The 24073-nt window shown below is 40.5% G+C and overlaps 1 protein-coding gene across 5 annotated transcripts in view; it reads left to right on the forward strand.

The window, feature by feature from the left end:
• The window catches only part of POPDC1 (popeye domain cAMP effector 1), a 31127-nt gene that overhangs the window by 113 nt on the left and 6941 nt on the right, over positions 1–24073 (forward strand). For 2 of the 5 annotated variants that reach the window (XM_080585413.1, XM_080585414.1), the window contains exons 1-7: positions 85–328; positions 5471–5704; positions 7780–7904; positions 14747–14934; positions 15870–15978; positions 17954–18121; positions 22880–23021. In XM_080585413.1, coding sequence (XP_080441539.1) covers positions 5482–5704; positions 7780–7904; positions 14747–14934; positions 15870–15978; positions 17954–18121; positions 22880–23021 — 955 coding nt within the window. In that variant the 5' untranslated portion in view covers positions 85–328; positions 5471–5481. Of the gene's footprint in view, positions 1–81; positions 329–1944; positions 2025–4032; positions 4478–5470; positions 5705–7779; positions 7905–14746; positions 14935–15869; positions 15979–17953; positions 18122–22879; positions 23022–24073 lie in introns of those variants that run through there. The other 3 variants (XM_080585411.1, XM_080585410.1, XM_080585412.1) reach the window with 3 other exon arrangements.

Consider the following 24073-nt stretch of genomic DNA (forward strand, 5'->3'; position numbering starts at 1 on the left):
CGGGGCCGGAGCCGGGAGCCCCTCAGCGGGGGGACCCCGCAGCCCCCCGGGGCCGCCGGGAGGCGCCTGCGCGCTGCGGCCGCTCGGTGCCGGCCCCGCGCCTGGCGCCGCCCGCAGCCCGCCGGCGGCCGCTGCCTATTTTAGTCACAGCGCCGGGACGGGGCCGCCGCGGGGCCGGGGGACGGGACGGGACCGGCCGGGACGGCGCCTGCCGCCGGGGGCTGCGGGGAGCGACCCCGCTCCGTCCGTCCCGTCTGGCCCGTCCCGAACCGTCCCGAAGCGGCGGGGAGACTTTGCCGAGGGCGCCCGGCAGGGGGCCCGGGGACAGGTAAGGGGCCGGGCACCGGGCACCGGGATCGGGTCCGGGGTCGGGGTCGGGGTCGGGAGAGGCTCCTCGCCCGCCTGCCCTGGGCACAGCCTGTCCCCCCGCGGGTCGGGTCGCTCGGTGGCTTGTTAGTACTGAAATTGACTTAACCCGCCCCCCCCGTAGTGCTTATAAATGAAAAACAAAACAAATATATTTTATATATATATTTTTTAATATATATTATTATTCTTCCATCACAGTCCGGTCAGTCCGTGCAGCCCCATTTGGGGCTCACTGAGCGCTGCCGAGCTTTGCTGGTGTGCTGGCATGTGCGCTGGGGCCACCGTCCTGGAGATGTCCCTTTTTGGGGCGAAAGGGACGGGTTGCTTGATTTATTATTATTATTATTATTATTATTATTATTATTATTATTATTATTATTAATGCTGGTTTGGATGCTGTGGGTTGAAGCAACGCTTCGTAGGCACGGGTATAGAAAGCAGGGCTGCAGGGCGACAGCTGCGGTTGCACCCCTCGGCGGGGTCTTTGTGCGCGTCCCTGTGCGGCGCAGTCAGAACAGGGTGAGAGCAAACGCAGCCAACGCGTTTCCAGCTCCATCGTACGTCCCCGATGTTACTGCCCGGAGCCCACGTAAGAGTGGTTGTCACCGGATGGATATTTTTGTTGACTAAGCGGGATGAAAAGACCGCTAAATTTTGTGTAGAGTGAGGCTAACAAATTTTTGTCATCGCTGACACATTTAATAGAAATGAACTCGCCCCAAAGAGCGTATTGAAATACATCTTTTCCTATACCACTTTCCCGTTCACTCCTACTTCATTATAAAAAGGAAAGTGGTAACTTAAACTGTAATTAACTTAATTGTGCTAGCAGTAATAGTTGTCTTCAGCTCACAAAGGCAAAGAAATTGTTATTGATTGTTGAGACTCTATGCAGTTTTGTGCTATGAGACCATAGAAAAGTAGTTAAAGAGCTGCAGGTATAAAAAAATTGTTGAGCTTGGCTATTTCTTTAGACTCACAAAGCCCATCTACGTAAATGAGCTTGCAATGACTGCAAATGTGTCCAAGCATACTTGCAGAAAGCTCTAAGAAGCTGACTTGAATAATGCTGAGCAGTAAAGCTGTGGGACACAAATATTCTCAAGAAAGTGAGTGACGATGAGAGCTGGATGCTCTATGCTGTCCCGTGTCAGCTTGGCAAGCCTGCTCTCGTAGTGCAACACAGTGCTTAAAACTTTTCTGTTAGGTTTACAATTTGTGAATGTTGTGCACGTATCCATAAGCCCCCCTTTTTCAAAGGCATCTGTGTCTGATGGTCTGGGGACTAAATACTTTTGAGAATGGCTTTCAAAAGTTTGGTCTCGTATAAAGATGTCCTGAGTACAGGAAAATCCTAGAGTAAACTCAATTCAGGTGTTCATTTATGTTCTGAGAATTTGGATTTTTAGACCTAAAAGCACAATGTCTTACACACCTTACCTGTCTATTGAGTACATACACACAAGAAGTTAATCGGCTTTCTTGCTAATTGTACTAACTTCTGTGGATTTAATACTACGCTGTCACTGCATGTTTTCAATATTCCTTTTTTTTTTTTTTTTTCTGGACAACCAGATTGCTTGAGTCTTCAGTCAGCTGAATTTTCAAACTCTTACTTTAGTAAATCAAAATCCATGTGAAGGAAAATTTACAAGGTATTTAAAATATTCTTTTAATTATTTGTCATATGGTACGTCAAGCTTACATTTCACTTGATGATATTTCCACTATTCTTCCAAATGATTTGACTGTGTTTGTATTCTTAACTTCAATATTAATACATACGCCACTTTAAAATCTTACGCTGTATTCTTAGCAGAAATAATGCTGCATGAAAGTTTTAAAGGTGTGATTCTGTATTTCCAATGTGAAGTTTTGGTACTCTGAGGTTCATCTGTTGAACAGCAGATTTTTTGCTAATAATTTAATATTACTTGACAACAGTAGAAGTTAAGGCTAAAGAATTGGATCTAAAAGCTACTTCTTCTGGATATTTGACTTCCTGGTGTTATCTGTGGATAGCATTTTAGGGTGTAGCTGTGCGTGCCTGATTTTTGTTGATTCTCAAACAAGCTCACTAATTGAAATTCCTCCGTAAGAGCCAGTGTCACAGTCTGTCCTCGTGTCGTCCTGCAGATAGAATAAGTCTATTTCTGCCAGCTTGAAAATACCATCTCGAAGTTCTGCAGCTTTCCGACATTCTCCCGTGTGGCAGGGGTGCTGCGATGTTGCTGAGTAGTAAGTTAACATCAAATGTAATCATATGAAGACTTCAAGGTGTTAAAGCTTATAAAAATGGATTTGTGCAGATTTAGTGTCCGAGGTTATAATTTATGCATCTAAGCAGGTGGCACAGATTTTGGAAAGTACCAACCATCCTGTTGTTGCAACTACAGATGCTACGTTGTCAAAGCTGTTAAATGATAGGTCAATATGTGTTGGAGAAACACCTTTCCTTATGCCAGTTCTTGGCCAGCAGGATCAGCACCCGTGGTTTATGGGGAGTATGGGGTTGGCTGGACTGGGAGAAGAGTGATTGCCACGTGCCGTACAGTTGGCAGGCCTGGCTGGGTTTCCAGTCTTCGAATGTGTGACGCTTTACGGCCAAGTCTTAGAAGAGTAAGGTATCCTCTGTTCTCGTGCACGCACTACAAAATTTGGCTGGGAAAAAAGCAAGCATCTGGAAAGCTTTGTGGATTCGTAATCAGATGCAGCTGAAATTCCTCGCTGCAGCCCATTTTGATCTTGAGTCAAGTCGATGGAGTTGTGGCCAGTTCTGTGTATATGTATGTGAATTTGGTTGTCTTTACCCATTCTGTTACCAAATGAGGGCGTATTAGGGGGCACGTTCACTGACAGATTACTGGGCAGCTGGAAGACTGAGTATACGTGGAAGCTCAACTGCTAGCTTTCTGCAGAAGAAGTGGCGATCCTGCTGTAGGGAGGTTATGTTGTTTTGAAAATGGGGGCGACGGGAGCACAGCCATGAGACGTGTATAGGATGAGCACAAACGTCGTAGCCCAGAGGCAGCAGCTGCCTTCTGCTTATCAGCACGTGAAAATTGCAGTCGTGCGCGCTCCTCCTGGTGCGCGCTCGCACTGGTTGCGTGAACGGTTTGGGTACGACAGCGGAGCAGCTCTCGTTGCTAAACTTCATGTGCAGGAGCTGAAGAGGAGTAGGAGCAGGTGTGGATGGTGCGTGTTTAATAACCAGACTGCAAATTTGCTCGGGCATCCAGGGTATGGGTAGCAATTTGGTGTAAAATTTGTTTATGCCTTTGCGAATGACTAATGTAGGAATCAAAGGAGGAAAATGAGCTCTTAAGAAAGGAAATAAGAGAAATAAGGTTTTTTGGTTAAAAATTAGATTATTTTTCTTTGAAAACCATTTTGTTCCAGGGACCGTGTACACTATGTCCTTGCTAGTGTTTGATCCTGCAAAATGTCTCTGCGTACTCTGAAGCGTGCCTTATCTGTGACAGGCTCTGGGCTTCTGAGAGGAGTTGCAAGAAGGTTGAGTTTTCCTCCCTGATTTCTTTCTTCCCACTGCTTTCAAAAGGGATTTAAAGGACTGTTTAATTTCAGAAATTGTCCAGCTTGCATCAGCCCTGTACACAAGTCGGCTGGGGGGAAATAATAAAAGGAGTGGATGGAGCTAAGGCAGCACAACCACTCTCAAGTGTCAGAAAGATGCCGAGTGTGTTCCAGTCGGCAGGAAGCGTGGGCTGCGTTAACCGTGTCCTGGAAGCCTGCTCAACAGCTGAGTTACGTGGCAGTTAGCAAGCACACGAGGTGGGGACAGGCACCGTCTCTCAGAATTTATTTGAATGCAAATCCCACCATGTTAGATATTACGGAGTCTGTTTGCTCAGTGATACAGGCATGTGTTTCGTTAGTGAGAATCAAGCACAGCTCCGTATCATCTCTCCTGCTGCAGCAGCAGGGGATCACACGTACTTTGCTGGAAGCAGGGTTTCCTCTTGCTTCCAGCAGCCTATCTAGAGGTGGTGGTATTATTCCAGCTGGAAACTGGTCTGTGTTCAGAAGACCGCCTGGACTACTTGTAACACCGAGTTCCTTACAGGGACTGGCTTCTAAGATATTAAAGGTAGTGTCTTGAATCCTTCCGCTTTCTCTTTGCAGTTTAATAGGGCGTTTTTTGCTTTGTTTGGGGAAGATGTTTGCCCGCAGAAATCTTATTTTAATTGGTGCAAAAAGAAAATACGCTGTATTTATCCTTGCTATTAAAACAAAGCCTGTGTATTTTCAGATTGGGAATCAGAGTTTTTTAACTGTCTCATTTTCTCCAGGATTTCCACAAACAATCAGAGGTCTTGCAAGCTTGCTTACGCTAGGTAGACCAAGTGCTTTCCCTGAAAGACTCGCAACTTTGTCGTAGCTTAGCACTCTGGCTGTCTCCGCTTCTGACTTGGTAGCATCTGATCAACTGGGAGGAGAAACAATAATATTTATTTACCGTTCTCAAAAGAGATTTGCTGGGGGGTGGTGGTTTTTTGCTTGTTTCCTTTTTGCTTTTGTGGCTGTTTTTTTTTAATCAACCAGACAGCATTGTTCCTCCTTGAGGACCTTCCACTCCTTATTTAGAAGAACAGCTTTGTGTGTCCTAAAGGAGGCTTACGCTACAAAAGCCTTTTTTTTTTTTTTTTACTTTCAGTTCTTACGTAGATTGTTAAATTCTCGTAATTATTTACTTTGCCTAAGACCAAGGGCTCATTCAATAAGTGGGAAACCAAAATATGGTTTCTATTTGTGTAGAACTAGGAGGAATACTCTGGATGTTTTACTGAGCAATCAAAGTTATAGTAGCTAGCGTTCAAACATTGTTGTTTGCTGTTTGCATACAGTCCGAATTTTGAAATATAGAATTCTTCAAGCCTAACATGTAGGCGAAAAAGAGATAGTAAAGTATTACTGAACGAGGTCTAGCTTGTCCTCTTAAAACATTTGAAATTTTTTGCCTGAATGATAATGAAAAATATGTCCTAGAAAGAAAGAAAAAAAAACTTAAAATCCATGCCTGTGTCTAATGCATTTTGGTTTAACTCGTGGTCTTTTTTTTCTTCTCTCTGTCTCTTTGCAGGGGTCTTCAAGATGAACACTACAGCAATTAGCCCACTCACTGTTACTCCACTAGGTTTTATTCCAGACCTAAAAAACGCCACCCTTGTGCCTTTCAATGAGACTGCATGTGAAAACTGGAAAGAGATTCATCATCTTGTTTTCCATGTGGCAAATATTTGTTTTGCGGTTGGACTAGTTATTCCAACTACTCTGAATTTTCATATGATTTTTCTGCGAGGCCTGCTCACCATAGGTAGGTGACTTGTTCGGGAGATTTGCAACCTGCCTGTGGCAGAAACAGTGAACATGACAGGGGGATCCCTGGGTCTCTTCAGATCACAGGGAAATTCCAGCATGTATTCACGGTCACTGTGCTTTGCTGAAGGCATTTTTGGTGTAAGTGGGGGTCCATTCTGACCCAGGCAGACGTTTTCTAATAAGGTTATGTGTTAGGCTCTTAAAATCTCCGAGAGATGCAACTTAAAACTTCAAAACTATGTAGATGTTGATTTAAAAACAAGTGGACCCCATTCACGTTAAACCTCACTGGCTGCTTAAAATTCATTGAATTCCAAATCATAGTTAAGTCCTTGGATCCTTAAAAACTTAATTTTAGGTTTAGGGTAAATACTGGGACCATGCATTGGCTGGTACACTGGCTTAGTACCTCTGTAATAGGTAAGGTTTTCCTTGAAAAGCATGATTTAGGCACACGTGTTCTTTAAATGGGGGTTCAAATACGTGGCATTTTCTGTTGTTGCACTACTGTTATTTTCATTACCAATTTAGAAATGCGAGCTGTCAATATAGGATGAAGTCAGTTCTCTTGAAGTCAGTCTTCTTTCCTCCACCACTGTAGGCATCTTACAGTACCAAAATTTGGCTTCGAAGGAAAAGCTGAGTTTGGCATGCTTGAGACTAAACAATTACACTGTAAGAAAGATAAACCCAGGTGTTTCACAACACAGGGCATGCTTAAGTATTTTCTGAATGAGAATGTTTCTTTGTGTAATAGCAGGGATCAATTTTATGATAAAACTTTGATGGTTGAGTTTACCCTTTCATTTTGCCTTTTTTATAGCTATTATAGGATAATTTATCAAAACAGACTGCAGTAATGACCAAGGGTCTCAGTATTGTAAAACCTTTTGTCTGTGTAGCTCTCATTTTAAAAACAATGGGACTATTGCACAATCTGAGCATGCCACTTTGGACTGTAGGTCTTCTTGCGTTTTGAGCAAATAGGGAATCAGAATTCGTCAAACTGAGGTGGAATCTGGAAGCAAATTTACTCTGTGGGCAGCAGAAGGTCTGGTTCTTACAAATCTCTGTCTTTTGCTTTGATGACCACACAGTGTTTACTCCTCTTCAGTACCTCCACGTCTAGTGTCCTCCTATTCATCTTAGTCTAATTTAGCAGCAGATCAAGAGTGATCATATGTTGATTTTTCTGATCCATATGTAAGTGCTGCCTTGCCTGTCAGACACAGACAGAATATTGAGTTCGTATTCAGCATTGTCTTCAGGGAGAAAAGAGGAAAGGGAAAACGTATCTGTGACATCTACAGCCACCTTTATCAGACGTGGCTGAATTTGACCAGTTGGTTCACATTTATCTGAGAGGAACTCACTGATGCATAACCTATCATCTGATAAGTACTGTCTTTGTAGGCTAAAAATAGTATCCCTAATCATACAGCATAATTTATCTTGTAAAGCAGTTGTCACTATTCAAAGTAAAGTAACTAAAAAGAGGAAGCATTTGAAATTTTCTCTTTGAAGAGAATTCTGGTTCCTGCTGTGAAGTTGTCAAAATGCAGTCGTGACACGCTGCCTTTAAATTTTCCAAAATATCCATGTATAACTTCAGGAGGTTTTTGTGCAACTACTGCTCACTAGTTAGATATGATTGTCACTGATATGGACAACGAGTATTTGTTTCTATGCTGCTGTTTGTCTAATTGACGCGATACAAGTAATCAAGTTTTGTGAGCTACCATTTCTACAGCATTTTAGTAACAGACCATCATGGGCTGCACCTTCCTGCTTTCCCCAGTCCTGACCTGAATTCTTGTTGCTCCAGTATTGTAGTCCTGTGCAACAGGACTGCAGTCGGCTGTCAGCCTGTTCCCAGTGCCTGTTGGTAGCATTGCAGTGATTAGCTTCTGCTGCCTTTGCATGCACTGATCCACAGAGTCTAAGTGTAATAAAGCTTGAAGAATATATTTCTTCTGAGTGTAATTGCACACAGTGGACAAAATCTTGATGGCTTTGTAAGAATGTGTTTATTGGTCAGTGAAAGTTAACTTTCTTTTTTAATTTTTGCAGGATGTGCATTGTTCATCATTTGGGCTACACTCTACCGTTGTGCCTTGGACATAATGATCTGGAATTCTGTGTTTTTGGTTGTCAACCTTTTACATTTCATATACCTAGTGTATAAGAGAAGACCGGTATGTATAACAGCTAAATTGCACGAGCACTCTAGTAAGATGCAAGAAAAAGGACGTTCCAACCATGCTTGCTGGACAAACCTATCAATACATTCCACAGGGGTTATTTTGAACTAAGCCAGCTACTTCAGTAAGGATGCAGACCATGAGTATGCTCTTAGTTCAGTTAGATTCAGTACATAAATATTTTCCTGAAATCCATATTCTTGAAAAGTGGTTTGACTTTAGAAGTTACTGGTTTTGTCTCTTGTTTTGGTAGTAAGGAAGGGGTTATGTAATTTCTTTGAAGAGGGACCGGATTGGGTTCTGTATGTGTTTCTGCCTTTTCCTCATTTTCCCCACCCTCCCACTCATAAATGCATGTGCATAGTCATTTAAATTTTTCTATCTCAGAGAATAATCTTCACAGTTAGAGAGTAAGTTCCTCTTTTTTTTGTATTTAGAAAACTTTTCATTCCATTAATATGTCATCATCAAGATAGACGATGAAACTGCACTATATTTGTGCTACTTAGCCATCACCATGCTGTCCAATGCACCACACAAAGTAACACTAACTGAGAGAGAAAGGACTGTAAATCGTGCCTGTAACTTTGCTTTCCGTTTCTGTACACCTTTCCCACTGGCTGTGGAACTAAAACAGAATCAAGGTGCTCAAGACTCAAATAGACTGTACACCATACAAATGTGGTGCAAGACCACATCTGTTCTTACACAGAATAAACCAGAATTCTTGGCAGAGAACATTGGAGGAAACATAGATAGACTTTTGTGTACATCTTCAAAAAATGCTGTGCAAGTTAAGGATTTCAATAAATACAGCAAGTTGGCAGTGGAAGAGGAATTAAAGAAAATGACAAAAAATGAGAGATGGTAGAAAGGCTGAAATCTTTATCAGTGCAGCTAAAAACAACTGCAGAACAAACTCTGACAGTCCACAGGTACTTGCAGACTAAGGCAACCACAGCATTTAAAAAGAAGCTAAAGGTTAAATTATGTTTTGGACAGTGAGAGTTCTTACAGTTGTGTTAACAAGTGGCAGATAATAAGTAGTTGAAATCAGCTGTATTTAAAATGGTTTCCTGCATGTATATGCTAACTACACATCGCACCATGATCCAAATGTGGTTTTCCACCAATTCCATGACCAAGAAAAGTGACATGGTGGAATTTTAAGTTTGCTCTTTCCTGTTTGGACATGTAAAACCTCTCTGGCGTGTATATGTATGTATATCATAGGAAATCATCTAACCCTGACCTCTGTAGATGTGCACACTTGTCTTTCAAAATACTTCTTGTAGTGGTGAAGCTTGCAGCACTTAGTTGAGATAGATGCCTGTACAGTTGCATACTTCAGATCTCAACCAGATCTAGGGAACAGAACTAGGGAGCTTGCAGGAAGTCTTCCCTCTGAAGACTTTCTAGCTGCTCCTTCTGCTGGGACTGGAATTGCTACGGGAAGAGCATTCTTAAAACAAATGTCAGTTCTGTTGACTTTAAGAATGAACGATCACATCTTGACATTCTCTATAATCTTGGACAGAGAACAAATTAAAATCTTGAAGCCACCACCACTGATGCCTTTACTAAATCTTTCTTTCCCTCAATCTTATTCAATATTAAACTGCTTTCTAAAGACAGAAATGTTCAGGCAACAAAAATGTTAAAATTTAGTAGGAATATCAAATACTTTTAACTGGGAAGTGCGCTACACAGGCATCAGCTGTGTTCTTACGTAGTCTGTCACATGCTGATACTGAAATAATACATAGTTCAGGACATAAGCACTTCCAGAAATGAAAGGCCTCTGAGAGGAAGCTTATTACACATGAGTCTAACAATTAAGAGCACTTTCAAAGAGTACAAATAATTTGTTGTGGTTTCTACTTCTGAGACAATAGGTTTACCTTATGAAAGAGGAATGAAGAACTGGAGTCATCTTGTCTCACTTTGATAGAGTCATAGAATGGCTCAGGCTGGAAGGGGCCTTAAAGATCATCTAATTCCAACCCCCCTGCCATAGGCAGGGATGCCACCCACTACATCAGGTTGCTCAGGGCCTCATCCAACCTGGCCTTGAACACCTCCAGGAACAGGGCATCCACAAGCTCTCTGGGCAACTCGTTCCAGTGCCTCACCACCCTGTGAGTGAAGAATTTCCTCCTAACCTCTAATCTAAATCTCCCCTCTTTTAGTTTAAAACTATTCCCCTTTGTCCTGTCATTGACTGAACAAAAAATTGCTCCCCATCTTTTTTATAAGCCCCCTTCAGGTATTGAAAAGCTGCAATAAGGTCACCCCAGAGTCTTCTCCAGGCTGAACATCCCCAGCTCTCTCAGCCTTTCTTCATAGGAGGGGTGCTTCAGCCCTCTGATCATCTTTGTTGCCCTCCTCTGGACCCGCTCTAACAGCCCCACATCCTTCTTGTGCTGGGGGCCCCAGACCTGGATGCAGGACTCCAAGTGGGGCCTCAGAAGGGCTGAGCAGAGGGGGACAATCCCCTCCCTCGGCTTGCTGGCCACTCCTCTGTTGATGCAGCCCAGGATGCAGTTGGCCTTCTGGGCTGCAAGCACGCACTGCTGGCTCATGTCAAGCTTTTTGTCCGCCACAACCCCCAAGTCTTTCTCTGCAAGACTGCTCTCAATGAGTTCTTCTCCCATTCTATGCTCATGTCTGGGATTGCCCCAACCCAGGTGCAGCACCTTGCACTTGGACTTGTTGAGCCTCATTAGGTTCACATGGGCCCACTTCTCCAGCTTGTCCAGGTCCCTCTGGATGGCATCCCTTCCTTCTATCGCATCAACCACACCACTCAGCTTGGTGTCATCTGCAAACTTGCTGAGGGTGCACTCGATCCCACTGTCTATGTTGTTGAAAAAGATATTAAACAGTCCCAGTCCCAGGGTTATACATCTAGTTTAAGCTAGTTTGTCCAGTGTAATTCAATCCACCTGCCTAATACCTGTTGAAGATGTGATATTGCCATCCCTCTCCAGTGACTAGAGAACAAGCATGCACAACCATTACTAACTACTAACCTACCTTTATATACTCGCAGTTAGGTGAGACACATTTCATTGCTGCTTTCTAGCAGTATGAGGAAAAAAATCACTTCATGCTAATCTAAATTGTACCACAATGGAGAACTGGAGTCTGTAGTCTGGTTTTCAGAAGATTTGTATTCCTGCCGCTGCAGGTGTGGTCTGGGTCCTCAGCACCTCTGAAAACTGGGCTCTAAATTCTCAGTAAATTGTGTGAATTTAAACAATATTGGAATATATATGGAAGCATGGTAGAATCCCAAGCAATATATAAATTGCCTTTTTACAGGCTATGAACAGCAAGATTACTTGAAGAAATGATGCCTGGTAGTCACATATGTCTTTTTAGCTCTCGTACAGATTCTGTTTACTATGAACTTTCAGGCTGGTTTTTTTAGTGTTTTTCTATAAAAAGCTAGAGGATGAAAAAAAAAGTTAGAAACTGATTTTGAATTAGATTTTCTGTCTTCATCTATTATATTGCCCATCTCAAAATCAATTTTATTTAGTCATCCTCACAAATTACATTTTTAAGGAAATAAAAGAATGGAAGATAATTACAAGTTAGCCATATTACAAAATGAATAATTTATATTTTCAGTTGTTAAATATTTATTTTATTAAATGTGGCATGCAAAATAACAGTGATTTTTTTTTTTCTGATGGAAAGATTATTTCTTTAGTTTTGACTCCTTAGAGCTTTACAGATTTGGCTTTTCCAGTCTGAGTGGAAGCTGAAAGAGTCTAATCAGTGTCTCTACAGAGCTCTGACTTGGAGCTTTGGCAGGATCCCAAAATATTTCAACCATTGCTGAACAAAACATTACACCTACCCATATGGCTCATTTGGAATATGACCCACAAGCATGACTGGAGAAAGAGTCAACTGTGCTTGCAGAGGGTGAATAGTCTGTTACAAGGAAGGCTATCCGAAGTGTATCTACAGTGTCCAACCTGATAGGTCTCTAGGAAAGTAGTTACAGCTGTTTTCTTTCCTAAGTATTAAACACACAAGGGAGATCATGAAATCTGAATTGTGTGCTAGTTAAGGGAGTGCATTAGCACTGTAGGGCCAAATTAGCTCCTCATGTCTTTATTGTTTTGAATTCAGGAGTCTTGGGAGCTACCTGTATGTTTATCTGAGAAAGGAATTTCTCTCTCTTTGACTTGCAGTGCTCATGGATAGAAAGAGATACAAATTAAATTGGTGTGGGTCCTAAAAATGAGTGAGTTCCTGGAGAAGCTGTGGGCCAAACAAATTGCCCAACTTCACATGTATATGGAAAATATTTTGAAATCAAACAGTTCAGGGCAATCCCCAACACAAGAGACATAGACACACTGGAGGGAGCCCAACAAAGGGCCACGATGATGAAGGTCCTAGAGCATCTCTCCTAGGAGGAGAGGCTGAGAGAGCTGGGACTGTTCAACCTGGAGAAGAGGAAGTTCAAGTGGGATTGTGTCAATGTGTATGAATACCTGAAGGGAGGTTGCAAACATGCAAAGAAGAGCCAAGGGAGGTTGCAAACATGCAAAAAAGATCCAGGCTCTTTTCAGTGGTGCCCAGTGATGGAACAACAAGCAACAGGCACATACTGAAACAGAGGGAGCACTATCTGAACATCAGGAAACGCTTTTTGCTGTGCAGATGATGGAGCACTGGCACAGGTTGCCCAGAGAGGTGGTGGAATCTCCGTCCTTGGCAATACTCAGAAGCTGTCTGCACAAGGTACTGGGCAACTTTACTCTACGTGGCCCTGCTTGAGCAGAGGCTTGGACAAGATGACCTCCAAAGGTCCCTTCCAAGCTCAACTATTCTGTGATTCCGTGACTTTATTGATCATCTTGTCTGAACATTTGTATTCCAGCCCTCGTCTTCTCAGTCCTGTGGCAGAGATGATATTGTAGGAGAAGGGAGACGTAACAAAATCCTGCCAAAGTAATGTAATAGAAAGATCCATTTAAATGTTTTGAGGAGACAGTTAGTCACATTTGATTGAAGTATATGTACGGACAGATCAAAAAAGTAAAGAAACAAAACCTAAAAATTTTAATATACTTGTGGGTGGCAAATGTACACAAAGTTAACGATAAGTTCAGCTATGTATAAGCAAAAGATAGTTCTCGGGAGCTCTCAGAAGAATTTTTCATATTAAGCCCTTGGAAATAGGTATTGGTGTCTGTTTTGCAAGGCTACGTAGAAGTCTCAGTAGTTTATAAGCTTGCTTTTGCTTTCCATGTTTTGAGGCTGTTTGGGTGAAAAGTGAAGACTGCAGGTTTGGGATGTTCTTTTGTTGAGCTTTTATGGAAAAATAAAGGCTGCAAAGACCATCCTGAGAAGTCATGAAATGATAATGTCAAGGTCACATAAGCAGCCTTATCTTTTGCTGTGCAGAAATTTAATAAGTAGCTGTATCCTGTTTCTGTGTGATGAACCCACCATCTCTACTTGTCAGTTCCAAAGTGATTCCCGTGGACTTCAGTAGCCCATATGTGGGATGGATGGCATCCAGTGATAGAGCTTGTGGGTGATATAATTCAAATATGGTTCCATAAATCTGGAAAGTTTCTGCTTCAGCTAGATTTAAATAAAAAACATATAGACCTTAATGAATTTTCCAAAAACTTCTGTTATGCTTGATTCACTATTCAGCACTCATATGTAATTCTATGAAGAACAGCTCAGGGAGGATTATTGGTATGGAATACATATATTTTGTAGGGGTAAAAGACTATTATTTTTGCCCTAAAATAGTTTTCTGGGGAGGAAATAGTATATACTTGACAGTTGGAAGCCCTCATGGGCCTCAGTCAGCCCAGGGCCTCCCATGATCATTTTGGACCCCTTCCACCTCCAACCGCAGGGTGCTCAGAAGCTTCTCAATTGGCACTGTTGGCTACCATCGGCTGAAAAGTGACTCGTGGACTCCTGTGCTGCTTTATTCTATCTTTCCCTTTTTCTAATATTAAAAAAAAAAAATCTAGAAAAATACATAAACTTGGAATATTCTCATTTGTTGAAGTGGTGACTCATTTTCTTCTTTATCTACCTTTTTTCTTTTCCTTTTTTTCTTTTCTATGCATATGTTATCTTTTCGTGATCTGATGCTCATTCTTCTAATTTGTTTGTTCAAGCTGCCTCTGCTTTAGGGGAGGCCAGGACACTGTCTCATTCCCTGCTGCCTTCATTCAGGAAAGATCTCCTGGCTTGGGATTTCAGCCAGCTTCCTTTCCCTCATTGCTGCTGCCTGAGTTTGGGTGGGCTCCTAGATGTGGGATGTTCAGCTGGCATTGCTTTTTTCCTCCCTCATCACACGTGGTTTCAATATGATGGGTTTGTTTTTCAGGACTCATAGTCCTGCTTTTCTACTGCAAGTCAGCCAAGAAGCTAAGGGATGAGAGGTTCCCAGGGGAGTCTTGAGAGATGGCCAGAATGTGTTGTGGATATGGTGTGAAAAATGCAGGGCAACCTCATGTTTTTCTGTGTAATTCTCATCCAAGTTCTATTCCCTGTTAGGTGAAAAGAAGTCTCAAAAGACTCCTTGTGTCTGATTTACCATGCCACTTGTATAGAACATCATACTAAATCACCACGCTGCCAGCCTGGCTGGTTTTAGCTAAGGTTTTGGTCACCTTGCCATAGGCAGCATTGTGGATAGATGTCACACATTTACTACTTCTTTTTTTGACTAAACACATGAAAGACAAAGATATTACTCAGATTTAATAGCTAAAGCATGCATGCAGTCTTTTTTTAACTAGTCTGTCCCTGTATGGATGTTTTTTGTGTTTGCATTCTAGATCAAGATAGAGAAGGAGCTCAGTAGCCTCTACAAGAGAATGTTTGAACCACTCCATGTGCCTCCAGAGCTGTTCCAGAGATTAACTGGGCAATTTTGCAACATTCAAACTTTAAAGACAGGTCAAGCTTATGCTGCAGAGGATAAAACATCAGTTGATGATAGGCTGAGCATCCTGCTGAAGGGGAAGTAGGTGCTATAAAGCTTGGGAACGGTCATATGTATTGTGTGGTGGTTGAATTCATTAAAAAGTTGTTTGGTTGCTTGCTAGTTTTGTAAATGTTACTGTTTCTTGCATGCTATGGTCTATAGCCACATAGCCTCTAGCCATAGGCTATTTTCTGACACTATTTTCAAATGACGGCGATGTGTCCTACTGCAAATATATTGTGCCTCCATGTGTGTGTACAGCCATATTGATTTTAATGGAAATTATATTCATAAAATACCAGAGAAAGTGTCTTCCAGAACAAGCAAGAAGTTTGTTCCGGTTTTGGATATCTAAGTCTTACCCTCGGTGCATTCTCTGGGTTAATGTTAAAAAATATTCTGCAGGAGGGAGGGGAAGAGTAACCCTCCAGCTGACTGTAAACCAAGAGGCCTATTGAAATTGGGTCATTGCACATGTACAGAAAGGGGCAAGTGCAGTGCCCAGACCTGGCTGACAGACCCAGATGAGAAAGGGTAAAATAAATCCCCATGGCAAGGCTGTAATCTTGAAGTTCTTGCTAAGTTCTGGCCAATATTTTAACCAGTCTTTGTAGATGGCAACAGTGACATCAGGTTTCATGGTTTTCTTTGACGTCATTAGCTGCTCATCACTGTGAAGCTTGTTATCTAAAGGAAGCCTGATTCTGCTGTGACTGTAGGGTCATTACCCTTCAGACCTTTTTCCTTTTGAATAGCAGTGTTTTGAGGCTACACACCACATCAGGCAACCAGAATTGGAATCAGTGGAGGTTCAGGCAGAAAACAGGTTGGTTCTTCGGCTGAAACTCCAGAAGAAATAGATATTTTAGCCTGTTACTTTATGCATTACCATTGTCAATAATCATATTCAAATTATATCAAATAAATCAACCTCCATGATTTTAAAGTGATGTTTCATACATTTTTATTTCCAGAATGAAGGTCTCTTATCGAGGGCATTTTCTGCATAATATTTACCCCTGTGCCTTTATAGATTCACCTGAATTTCGATCAACTCAGATGAACCGGGGTGAGAAATTCCAGGTACACTTTGGTTTAAGTCATACACTGCCTTTCTAGTACTGGTGTTTAGTGATGGCCCATATCAAGAGAAACTTTTTAAAATGAAATGCTGCAAAACAGTATTATGATGGTGTTTACTGAATAGTCTGTCCTTTGATTTTCTGTTCTCTCTTTTTACTGTTCACAAGTTTATTTTGTATTAAAACATTATTCAGGAGAAATTATTTAAGAGAGAGCTTTAGTGGAGAAAAAGATGATGCAAGCAGTCTCTCCACTAGTTCAAAACAACAGAAAAGGAAAATTAATTACGGTAAAGTTTGGTGTTACTAAAATGAAAGATTTTTAAAATGCAGGAACTAATAGTTTGAAATTGGTATTTATCTAAAGGTGTTAAATGCTTCTATCATCTTGAACGTTGTTAAAGCAGCATTAACTGAAGGTGATCACGCTGCTTAGAATTAAAATATTCATATGGGAGCAATAAGGATATATATCTTTAGTGGTTTAATTCTGCTAGTACGTTAATGAATATATTATAGCTTGTAGTAAAAAATACTATCACTAGAGAAGGGTTTTTTTTCACATAGTATTGAAATCACTGTTACGCTGCCTCTTACTTGATATTCTTTAACAGTGTCTGTGTAGTAATTACTGGACTATGGCTGGACTGAACACATCCCCGCTGATACCATGGCAGAAAGGGAGGGAGGAAGAGTAATGCGGAATGTAAAGTCAGTGATTGATGTAACATGTTCCAATCAAATACTAGGCTTAATGCCAAAGAGAGATACTTGTCAAGATGTATTCATTTCACGGCAGCAAGGCATCCTGCAGGGCTGCGGACCTCTTGGTACAATCTATTTCTCTCAAATGGCTAGATATGAATCAGTTCCGCCAAAGCGAAAAAGCTCACGCCTCAAGTTGTGCCTGCCTGAAAAATTATTGCAGTCTAGTGCAGTACACATCCTTCACTCGTGAGATTTGCTTGCTGTTTGCCATTTCGGCGTGCTGCAATATAAATGTTCTCGGGAGTGCCATCGAAGCAGGATGTGAATTTCGTCTTAGGGACTCCATCTGCTGGCAACGCTGACGAGTTCTTTACAAGCTTGTATTTCTCTGCCTGTTTACTTTGCTGTTAACAGACAGTAAAGTTAAAACCTGAGTATATCTGACAGTTTTCCTTAGACTTCATATTTTCTCTTAGGCTTTATATATTTTTATTTGTTTTTAGGAGGCAAAGTTAGTCTGTGATAATACAGGGCACCTCTTTTCTTCCTAGATGACTGACTTCATCTTGTAAAACATGCTGCAGCATCACAGGGCTGATTTCTGTGTGCCACTGCCCTCCACTGGCACAGCTGGACAAATCTGTTGAGTTGTTTATAAATGCTATTGCCTGCCTAGAGAGGGTGTAAACTAGGCTGCAGCTGTCAACAGCAGAATTGTCAATAACTAAGCAAAGAGGTCCCTGGTTCACATCCTAGAAGGTAGTGCTTGTGAGATCAAGAGGTCTGACAAGGAAGAGAGAGAGATTAAACTTTTTTCTTTTTTTTTTTAAAATCTCCTTTTAAAAACTCTTTCATGGAAACTTTTGGATTACACCAATTCTTCCTGCTTGATCACAGTGACATCAACTAAAACCAAGCAATATGTAGGTCTGTTGGGATGTGAGTAGTGTCACCAGCACAGGACTGAGTTTGTATGTAAATCTCCTGTAGCATAAATACTTAAAGTTTTGGAACTTAGCAGAGATTTCCCCTTCATATTATTTCCCACCAGACTTTCAGCAAATCAAACTGGCCATGCTTGTATGTTAAAAATATGATGATAATAAACATGTGAGCTGTTTTAAATTTGTAAATATCATGGGATATTCTAAGGGACCACAAAAAGTTTTATGGATTTAAGAGTCATTTTAAATGGAGGCACAAATAAAATGGTAGCACTTACTTGCAGGCAAAAGAGAAGGGCTAATTCTGAGTATGTGTTTTCTCAGGTCACCATTGTCGCAGATGATAATTGCAAGTTCCTGTGCTGGTCCAGAGAAAGGCTGACTTATTTTCTGGAATCTGAACCATTTCTTTATGAGATCTTTAAGTATCTTATTGGCAAAGATATTACAAATAAACTGTATTCATTGAATGACCCAACCTTAAATGACAAGGTAAGCAAATGAAGTTTCATTTGGGAATTTTCCTGCCTCACACAAATGTATTGTTACTTCAACTTTAAATCATCTTAAAGCACCTTTTTCTATCTGCTGCTATCAGCTGCTGAATTCATACTCATATTGCCTGTTAGTGCCAAAGTATGAGTCAGTGCAACATTTTTGTCAGCATCAATACTAGTTGATGTTAGCACGGTAATGTGCAAGAAAGATGAATAACTGAGATTCCAAACTGATTGGCTACTGCCAACTAGCAGACATGGTGAGCAGTAGCTAAAAAGGTGCTTATTCTTGGATATCGTTTCTAACTAATAAATGTGTACCTTTGTACAAAGAAGCTTCAGGGTATTTTAGAAGAATTCACTTGTGATCAGATGGCTGGATAACACTGATTGCCAAAAAGAGTAATTTCAACATGTGTTTGAGTGTTGCAAATATGAGAAAAAAAGACAATGTTGAATTGATACAATAGTATTAGTGGAAGAAGGCATGAAATCCATATAAATACCTTTGCTAAGAGGTCTGAAAATCATTCTACTTGACATTTTCAGCTGTAATTACATTCTTTGCGTGTAGAGGGAGCATGTTTTAGGTGTCATGGTAAGTGGTCTGGATGTAGACATGGATATATTGATTATCTTGTTTTACTTTCATTTTGTCTCCTTCCTTAGTTACAGGGCTTTTCAAGATTTGGAAGGTATGCCACTCAGCTGCTAGTAGCGATTTTTTTATTATTTATGTAGTGGCTCTAGGGTTCTCATGTAATTTATTTGAAGAACTTTCACCATAATTTGTGAAAAGCTTAGGATATTTATAATACAGTATTTTCATATTCTGTCTTTGTTGACTTAACTCACACTAACTCAGAGCAAAAATCGTTTTTGTCAGATTGCCCATAAATACATTCAGGTTAAATAGTTAATTCTGCAAAGTCGTGAATTTACTGCCACTGCTACCATGCAAATTACATAGCATGCTTCACCTGTAAGGTATTTATGGTTAATTAGACATAGTAAGTTTTCTCAATTTTCTACTGGTTATAAGGAGAGGAAAAAAAAAGAATTGTCGTAGAAACAATTTTATAGCAGTAAAACACTGCTTATTCTGCCCTCTGGTCAATGACATAGGGGATTACAGTGGTCAGTGACACTGAGGATTACCCTGTCTTGAAATCAGATCCTCAAAACTATTTCAGATCACTGTTTTCATTGATCATCTGAGGTTGTGAGTCTTACTAGTGCAATAAACTGCACCTGGGGTGCAACAACCCCAAGCAGAGCTACAGGCTGGGAGATGAGTGGCTGGAAAGCTGCCTGGCCGAGAGGGACCTGGGAGTATTGGTTGATAGTCGGCTGAATATGAGCCAGCAGTGTGCCCAGGTGGCCAAGAAGGCCAACAGCATCCTGGCCTGTATAAGAAGCAGTGTGGCCAGCAGGTCTAGGGAAGTGATTGTGCCCCTGTACTCGGCTCTGGTGAGGCCGCACCTCGAGTGCTGTGTTCAGTTTTGGGCCCCTCGCTACAGGAAGGACATGGACGTGCTCGAGCGAGTCCAGAGAAGGGCGACCAAGCTGGTGAGGGGTCTGGAGAACAAGTCTTACGAGGAGCGGCTGAGGGAGCTGGGATTGTTCAGCCTGGAGAAGAGGAGGCTCAGGGGCGACCTCATCGCTCTCTACAGTTACCTTAAAGGAGGCTGTAAAGAGGTGGGGGTTGGTCTGTTCTCCTACGTGCCTGGTGACAGGACGAGGGGGAATGGGCGAAAGTTGCGCCAGGGGAGTTTTAGGTTGGATGTTAGGAAGTACTTCTTTACCGAAAGGGTTATTAAGCATTGGAACGGGCTGCCCAGGGAGGTGGTGGAGTCACCATCCCTGGAGGTCTTTAAAAGACGTTTAGATGTAGAGCTTAGCGATATGGCTTAGTGGAGTACTTAGTGTTAGGTCGGAGGTTGGACTCGATGATCTTGAGGTCTCTTCCAACCTAGAAATCTGTGATACTGTGTGATACTGTGTGAAACTAAAAGTGATCTAGCAGGAATGTACCATCTATGAAGTATATCTTACAAAATATGTGGTTAAAGCTTTTCTTTCTTTTTTTTTTTTAAAAAAAAAAAAAAAAAGAGGGCAAGAATTACAGAGGACAGAGATGTACTGTATTAAAAAACAAACAAACAAACAAAAAACACCTGTATAGACAGTAAGTCATTTCTTGAGTATGGCATCAGGAAGGAACATGTAGCAGCATGCCTTCTTTGTGTGCTAAAAATTGCATTCAGCAGGCATCTCAGGGGGACAGTTGTTTTCTACATTCCTTTTAATTTTTTTTATTTTTTTTCCTTCTTTTTTTCCTCTTCTTTTAGTTTTTTCTTGACTTTTTCCTCTTTTCTGCTTTTATCCTATTTTATTTTCTTATTTTCTCTCTTCTTATCTTCCTTCTTTCTTTCATTCCCTTATTTTCTTTTTTTACAAGTGGGTGACTCTAGGCACATTAGGGTATTTTTATTGTGCATAGTGTACAAACTCATCTGCAACACACTTGTGCTGCTGACTTCTGGCACGGTAGAACTTCAGCACTAGTATCAGTATTTCCTGATAACACCACATGGAATACTCATTGTAAGGTCTTAATTGGTTATTTTTAAGTAAAAAGTCCTTATCATGCCTTCAAAATGTTAAAAACAACAACAGGAAGGTGGTTAGACTTTAACAGAGTCCAGCTACCAAAATCTGGCAGAAGAGAATTGCTGAATTAAATATGTTAAAAAATTGATTTGCTGGGACATTGCAACTTCACCTCACAAGGAGTTCATGCTATCCTCCAAAAAGTCTGAAACAGATGCAGTCTGAATATCTGAATATATTCATTGCCAGAAGAAATCCCTTCTCTTTCTCTCTTATTTTACTTTTTCCTCTTTATCCTTTTTTTTTCTTCATACTGTCTTAGCTTAGGTCATTTTTATCCCATTCTCTGTGTCCTTCCTATCCATTTGATTTCCTTCACCCTTTGACTAATACAACATTTGCACATTTTATGAAAACAGTAGTGCAAGGATTTGTCATCAGCATATTCCTTTCAGGTTTCCTTGTGGGAACAGCTCCTGCCTCCTCCCTTTTAATCCTTCTGCTGCGTTGCAGCCATGGGTATTGCTGTCATCAAATGGCAGTCCTTGCTGTTTGAAATGTTTATTTTGGTATGCAGAGCTTGGAAAATCCAATGGATACACAACCTGTTGAGCCTGTTGAGCTAGATGAGATCAAGGCTGAAAGGACTTTCTAGCTCTGTATTTACCCTGTCTGTATTTACTACTGTATGCTAAATAGAGCTATTTGGTAAATATAGTAGAGCTACTAGTAAACTATAAAGGTATAGCTTTATAATATACAGACGTGTCAGTATGAACAGAAAAGGTCAATTTAACTTTGTTACAGCTAATAACACTTTTGAGTTATATATACACCGAGTATATATTTCACTCAAAAGTCATTTAAAATGTTAACGTCATATACAGATATTTGGCTTCACAATTTTATGTATATTTCTTAATTAAATATTTTCATTTTCACTGGTGTTTGTACCAAGTCCTTATTTTTAGTGAAGGTAGTCATTTGAATTCAAAATCATTGTAACTTTTGCATCTCAACAGCTTTGGAAAATATATGTTATAAACAACAAGAGTGAGCATTTGGAAAATTTGTAGTACCTTTTTATTCTTCCTCAAATGAATTTCCTTTTGCACAAGCCCTTCCTACGTAATGCGGGACAGGATCGCTCTGTCAAGTAAAACAACCTTCATTTCCTCATTGCCAGAACCCTATGCATATGTCACTTCTCACAGGCTTAATTGCCAAATGTACATATTCCTGGTGTCGTTAGTACTTTTCAGCTGGTAACAATCTCAACAGAAAATTTTGTAGTAGACTTCTGTGTACAGGGGACATACAGGAGAGCAGCCAAAACAAATCCAGTGTAGATTATTCATTATCAAGATGATAGTAGCTAAGAAGAGTGTCTATTTGTTGTATGTTTGAAAACAGGAAAAATACCTTTTTAATTGTAAGGAACTTTATGACTTCTGCATAAGGAGATTTTCACTACTGTTGGGAAAATAGTTGTTCCTCTCTACATGAAATAGAGTGGTAATTCCTGACTGTTAAAGTTCAGTAAAATGGAGTTATTCATTATGCATATGTCATTGATTACCACCTTTCACGTACACCTGCAATATGTTTCTGATTTTCAGTAATATTTAATAAGATAAAATGTATTGTTTCAAGTAAATATGATAGTACAAAGACATCTCAGAAAAAGTCCTCCTAGCAAATAGAAGACCCTAAAATCATTGGACAGAGAATATTGTACATATGATGCATTTGATTTGTCTTCAGTATAATCAAGAACCAGTTCTTAGCAAGGAGGACCACGCTGTCATGAAGCTTGTATGTGATTACAAAGCATCATACCTGAGTAATGGATTACCATATAATAAAAATAAATCTGTCTGTAGGAAAATACCTGCAAATTCCAGTACAACACAGAAGTAAAATTTAATAATTCATGCTTGTTGATGTTCTAATTCCAATATATTACTGGCATCTTATATTTGCATTTAAATCAATTTACACTGCATAGAATCTTCTGCTCTTTCTTGATTCATAAATAGTCACAGCTGAGACCAGAGTGTCAACTACAGAGCAAATTGTCTCCATTTTTATTTTGAATTTACTTGATTACTCTTTTTAAATAATACATTTTTTTTTTTAGGCCTCAAAAAAGATTGATCGTCAGCCTAGTCTTTGCTCACAGCTATCTGTGATGCAGATGAGAAACAGTATGGCCAGTACCAGCGACAGTGAGGATGGCTTGCAGATGTTTCTTCGTGGGACTTCCTCTGCATCCTCTCTACGTGAGTGCTCAGAATACTTTATGCCAGTTTTGGACACAATTTGGTTGATCACTAAAGATGATTGTTAAACTCCTATTGTTATCAATAGGAGCAATGTGTAGCTTTTGGGTTGCTGCTGTAAATTAACCAAGTGTAAGGACCTAACAGTAGAATCTTAAAGATTCACTTTAAGGATTTCTATGCTAAGTGAAGCTACTTTAAGTAGGCACTAGAAAAAGCTGCATATGTTGTAATAATTTGTGATATAATGTGAATATGTAGACATAATATGGAATGTTTATAGCAAAGGGGCAAAACGGCGTGAATGCACAGTGCCTGCCACAGTAGTATCTCCTTTGGTCTGTGACTGGTGCTTGTAAAAATTAAAAAAAACAAAGCAAAACATTTCCCCTCATCAGCTAGGTGCTCTGCATTTCCTCCTAAGGTAGTTTGCATTGGGAGGGTGTAGAGAGATATGGTGCATAACTAATCTTTTGATGCCACCTGAAAAATCTCCAAATATCCTGTCAGAATTTCCTTCCATGTGCTTTGTATGACAGGAGTAGTACAGAACAGATTAAGCGAGTGAAGCCATGTCTGACCTTTTGCTTCCACTCTTGGAATTTACTCCTTTATAGAAGCCTTTTAAACCATACTGTATAGGCTTTCTGTTGTTTACTTTCAATTTCCCTGAGTCTATACTTCAACAGTAGTCTGAACTCTGAAACCCACTTTTGAACAACAGCAACAGAAAATAGAAGATGCTCAATTGTCTCCTTTGGCATAAGCTGTTAGTTTAACAATTTAAAAGGGTCACATAGAATTATTTATTTTGATTTGGGAAATACTATTCTTTGGTAGTTAGAATTTAAATCTATGAGGAAAAAAAACACGGCCAGTTATTTATTGTGGTTAAACATACTGCTAAGGTGAAGAAGTGATTTAAAGTATTTGCACTCTATTTAATTATCTGTGTTCCATTGTGTTCCTCACAGTTCTCATCCACGGACTCCTTCAGGCTGGGAGGGCCTGTCTGTTTTCACTCCTTAATGTTCCATCTCCTGAGAGATGGA

This window comes from Anser brachyrhynchus (assembly GCF_964034855.1).
Source record: "Anser brachyrhynchus genome assembly, chromosome: 3".
Classification (NCBI taxonomy): domain Eukaryota; kingdom Metazoa; phylum Chordata; class Aves; order Anseriformes; family Anatidae; genus Anser; species Anser brachyrhynchus.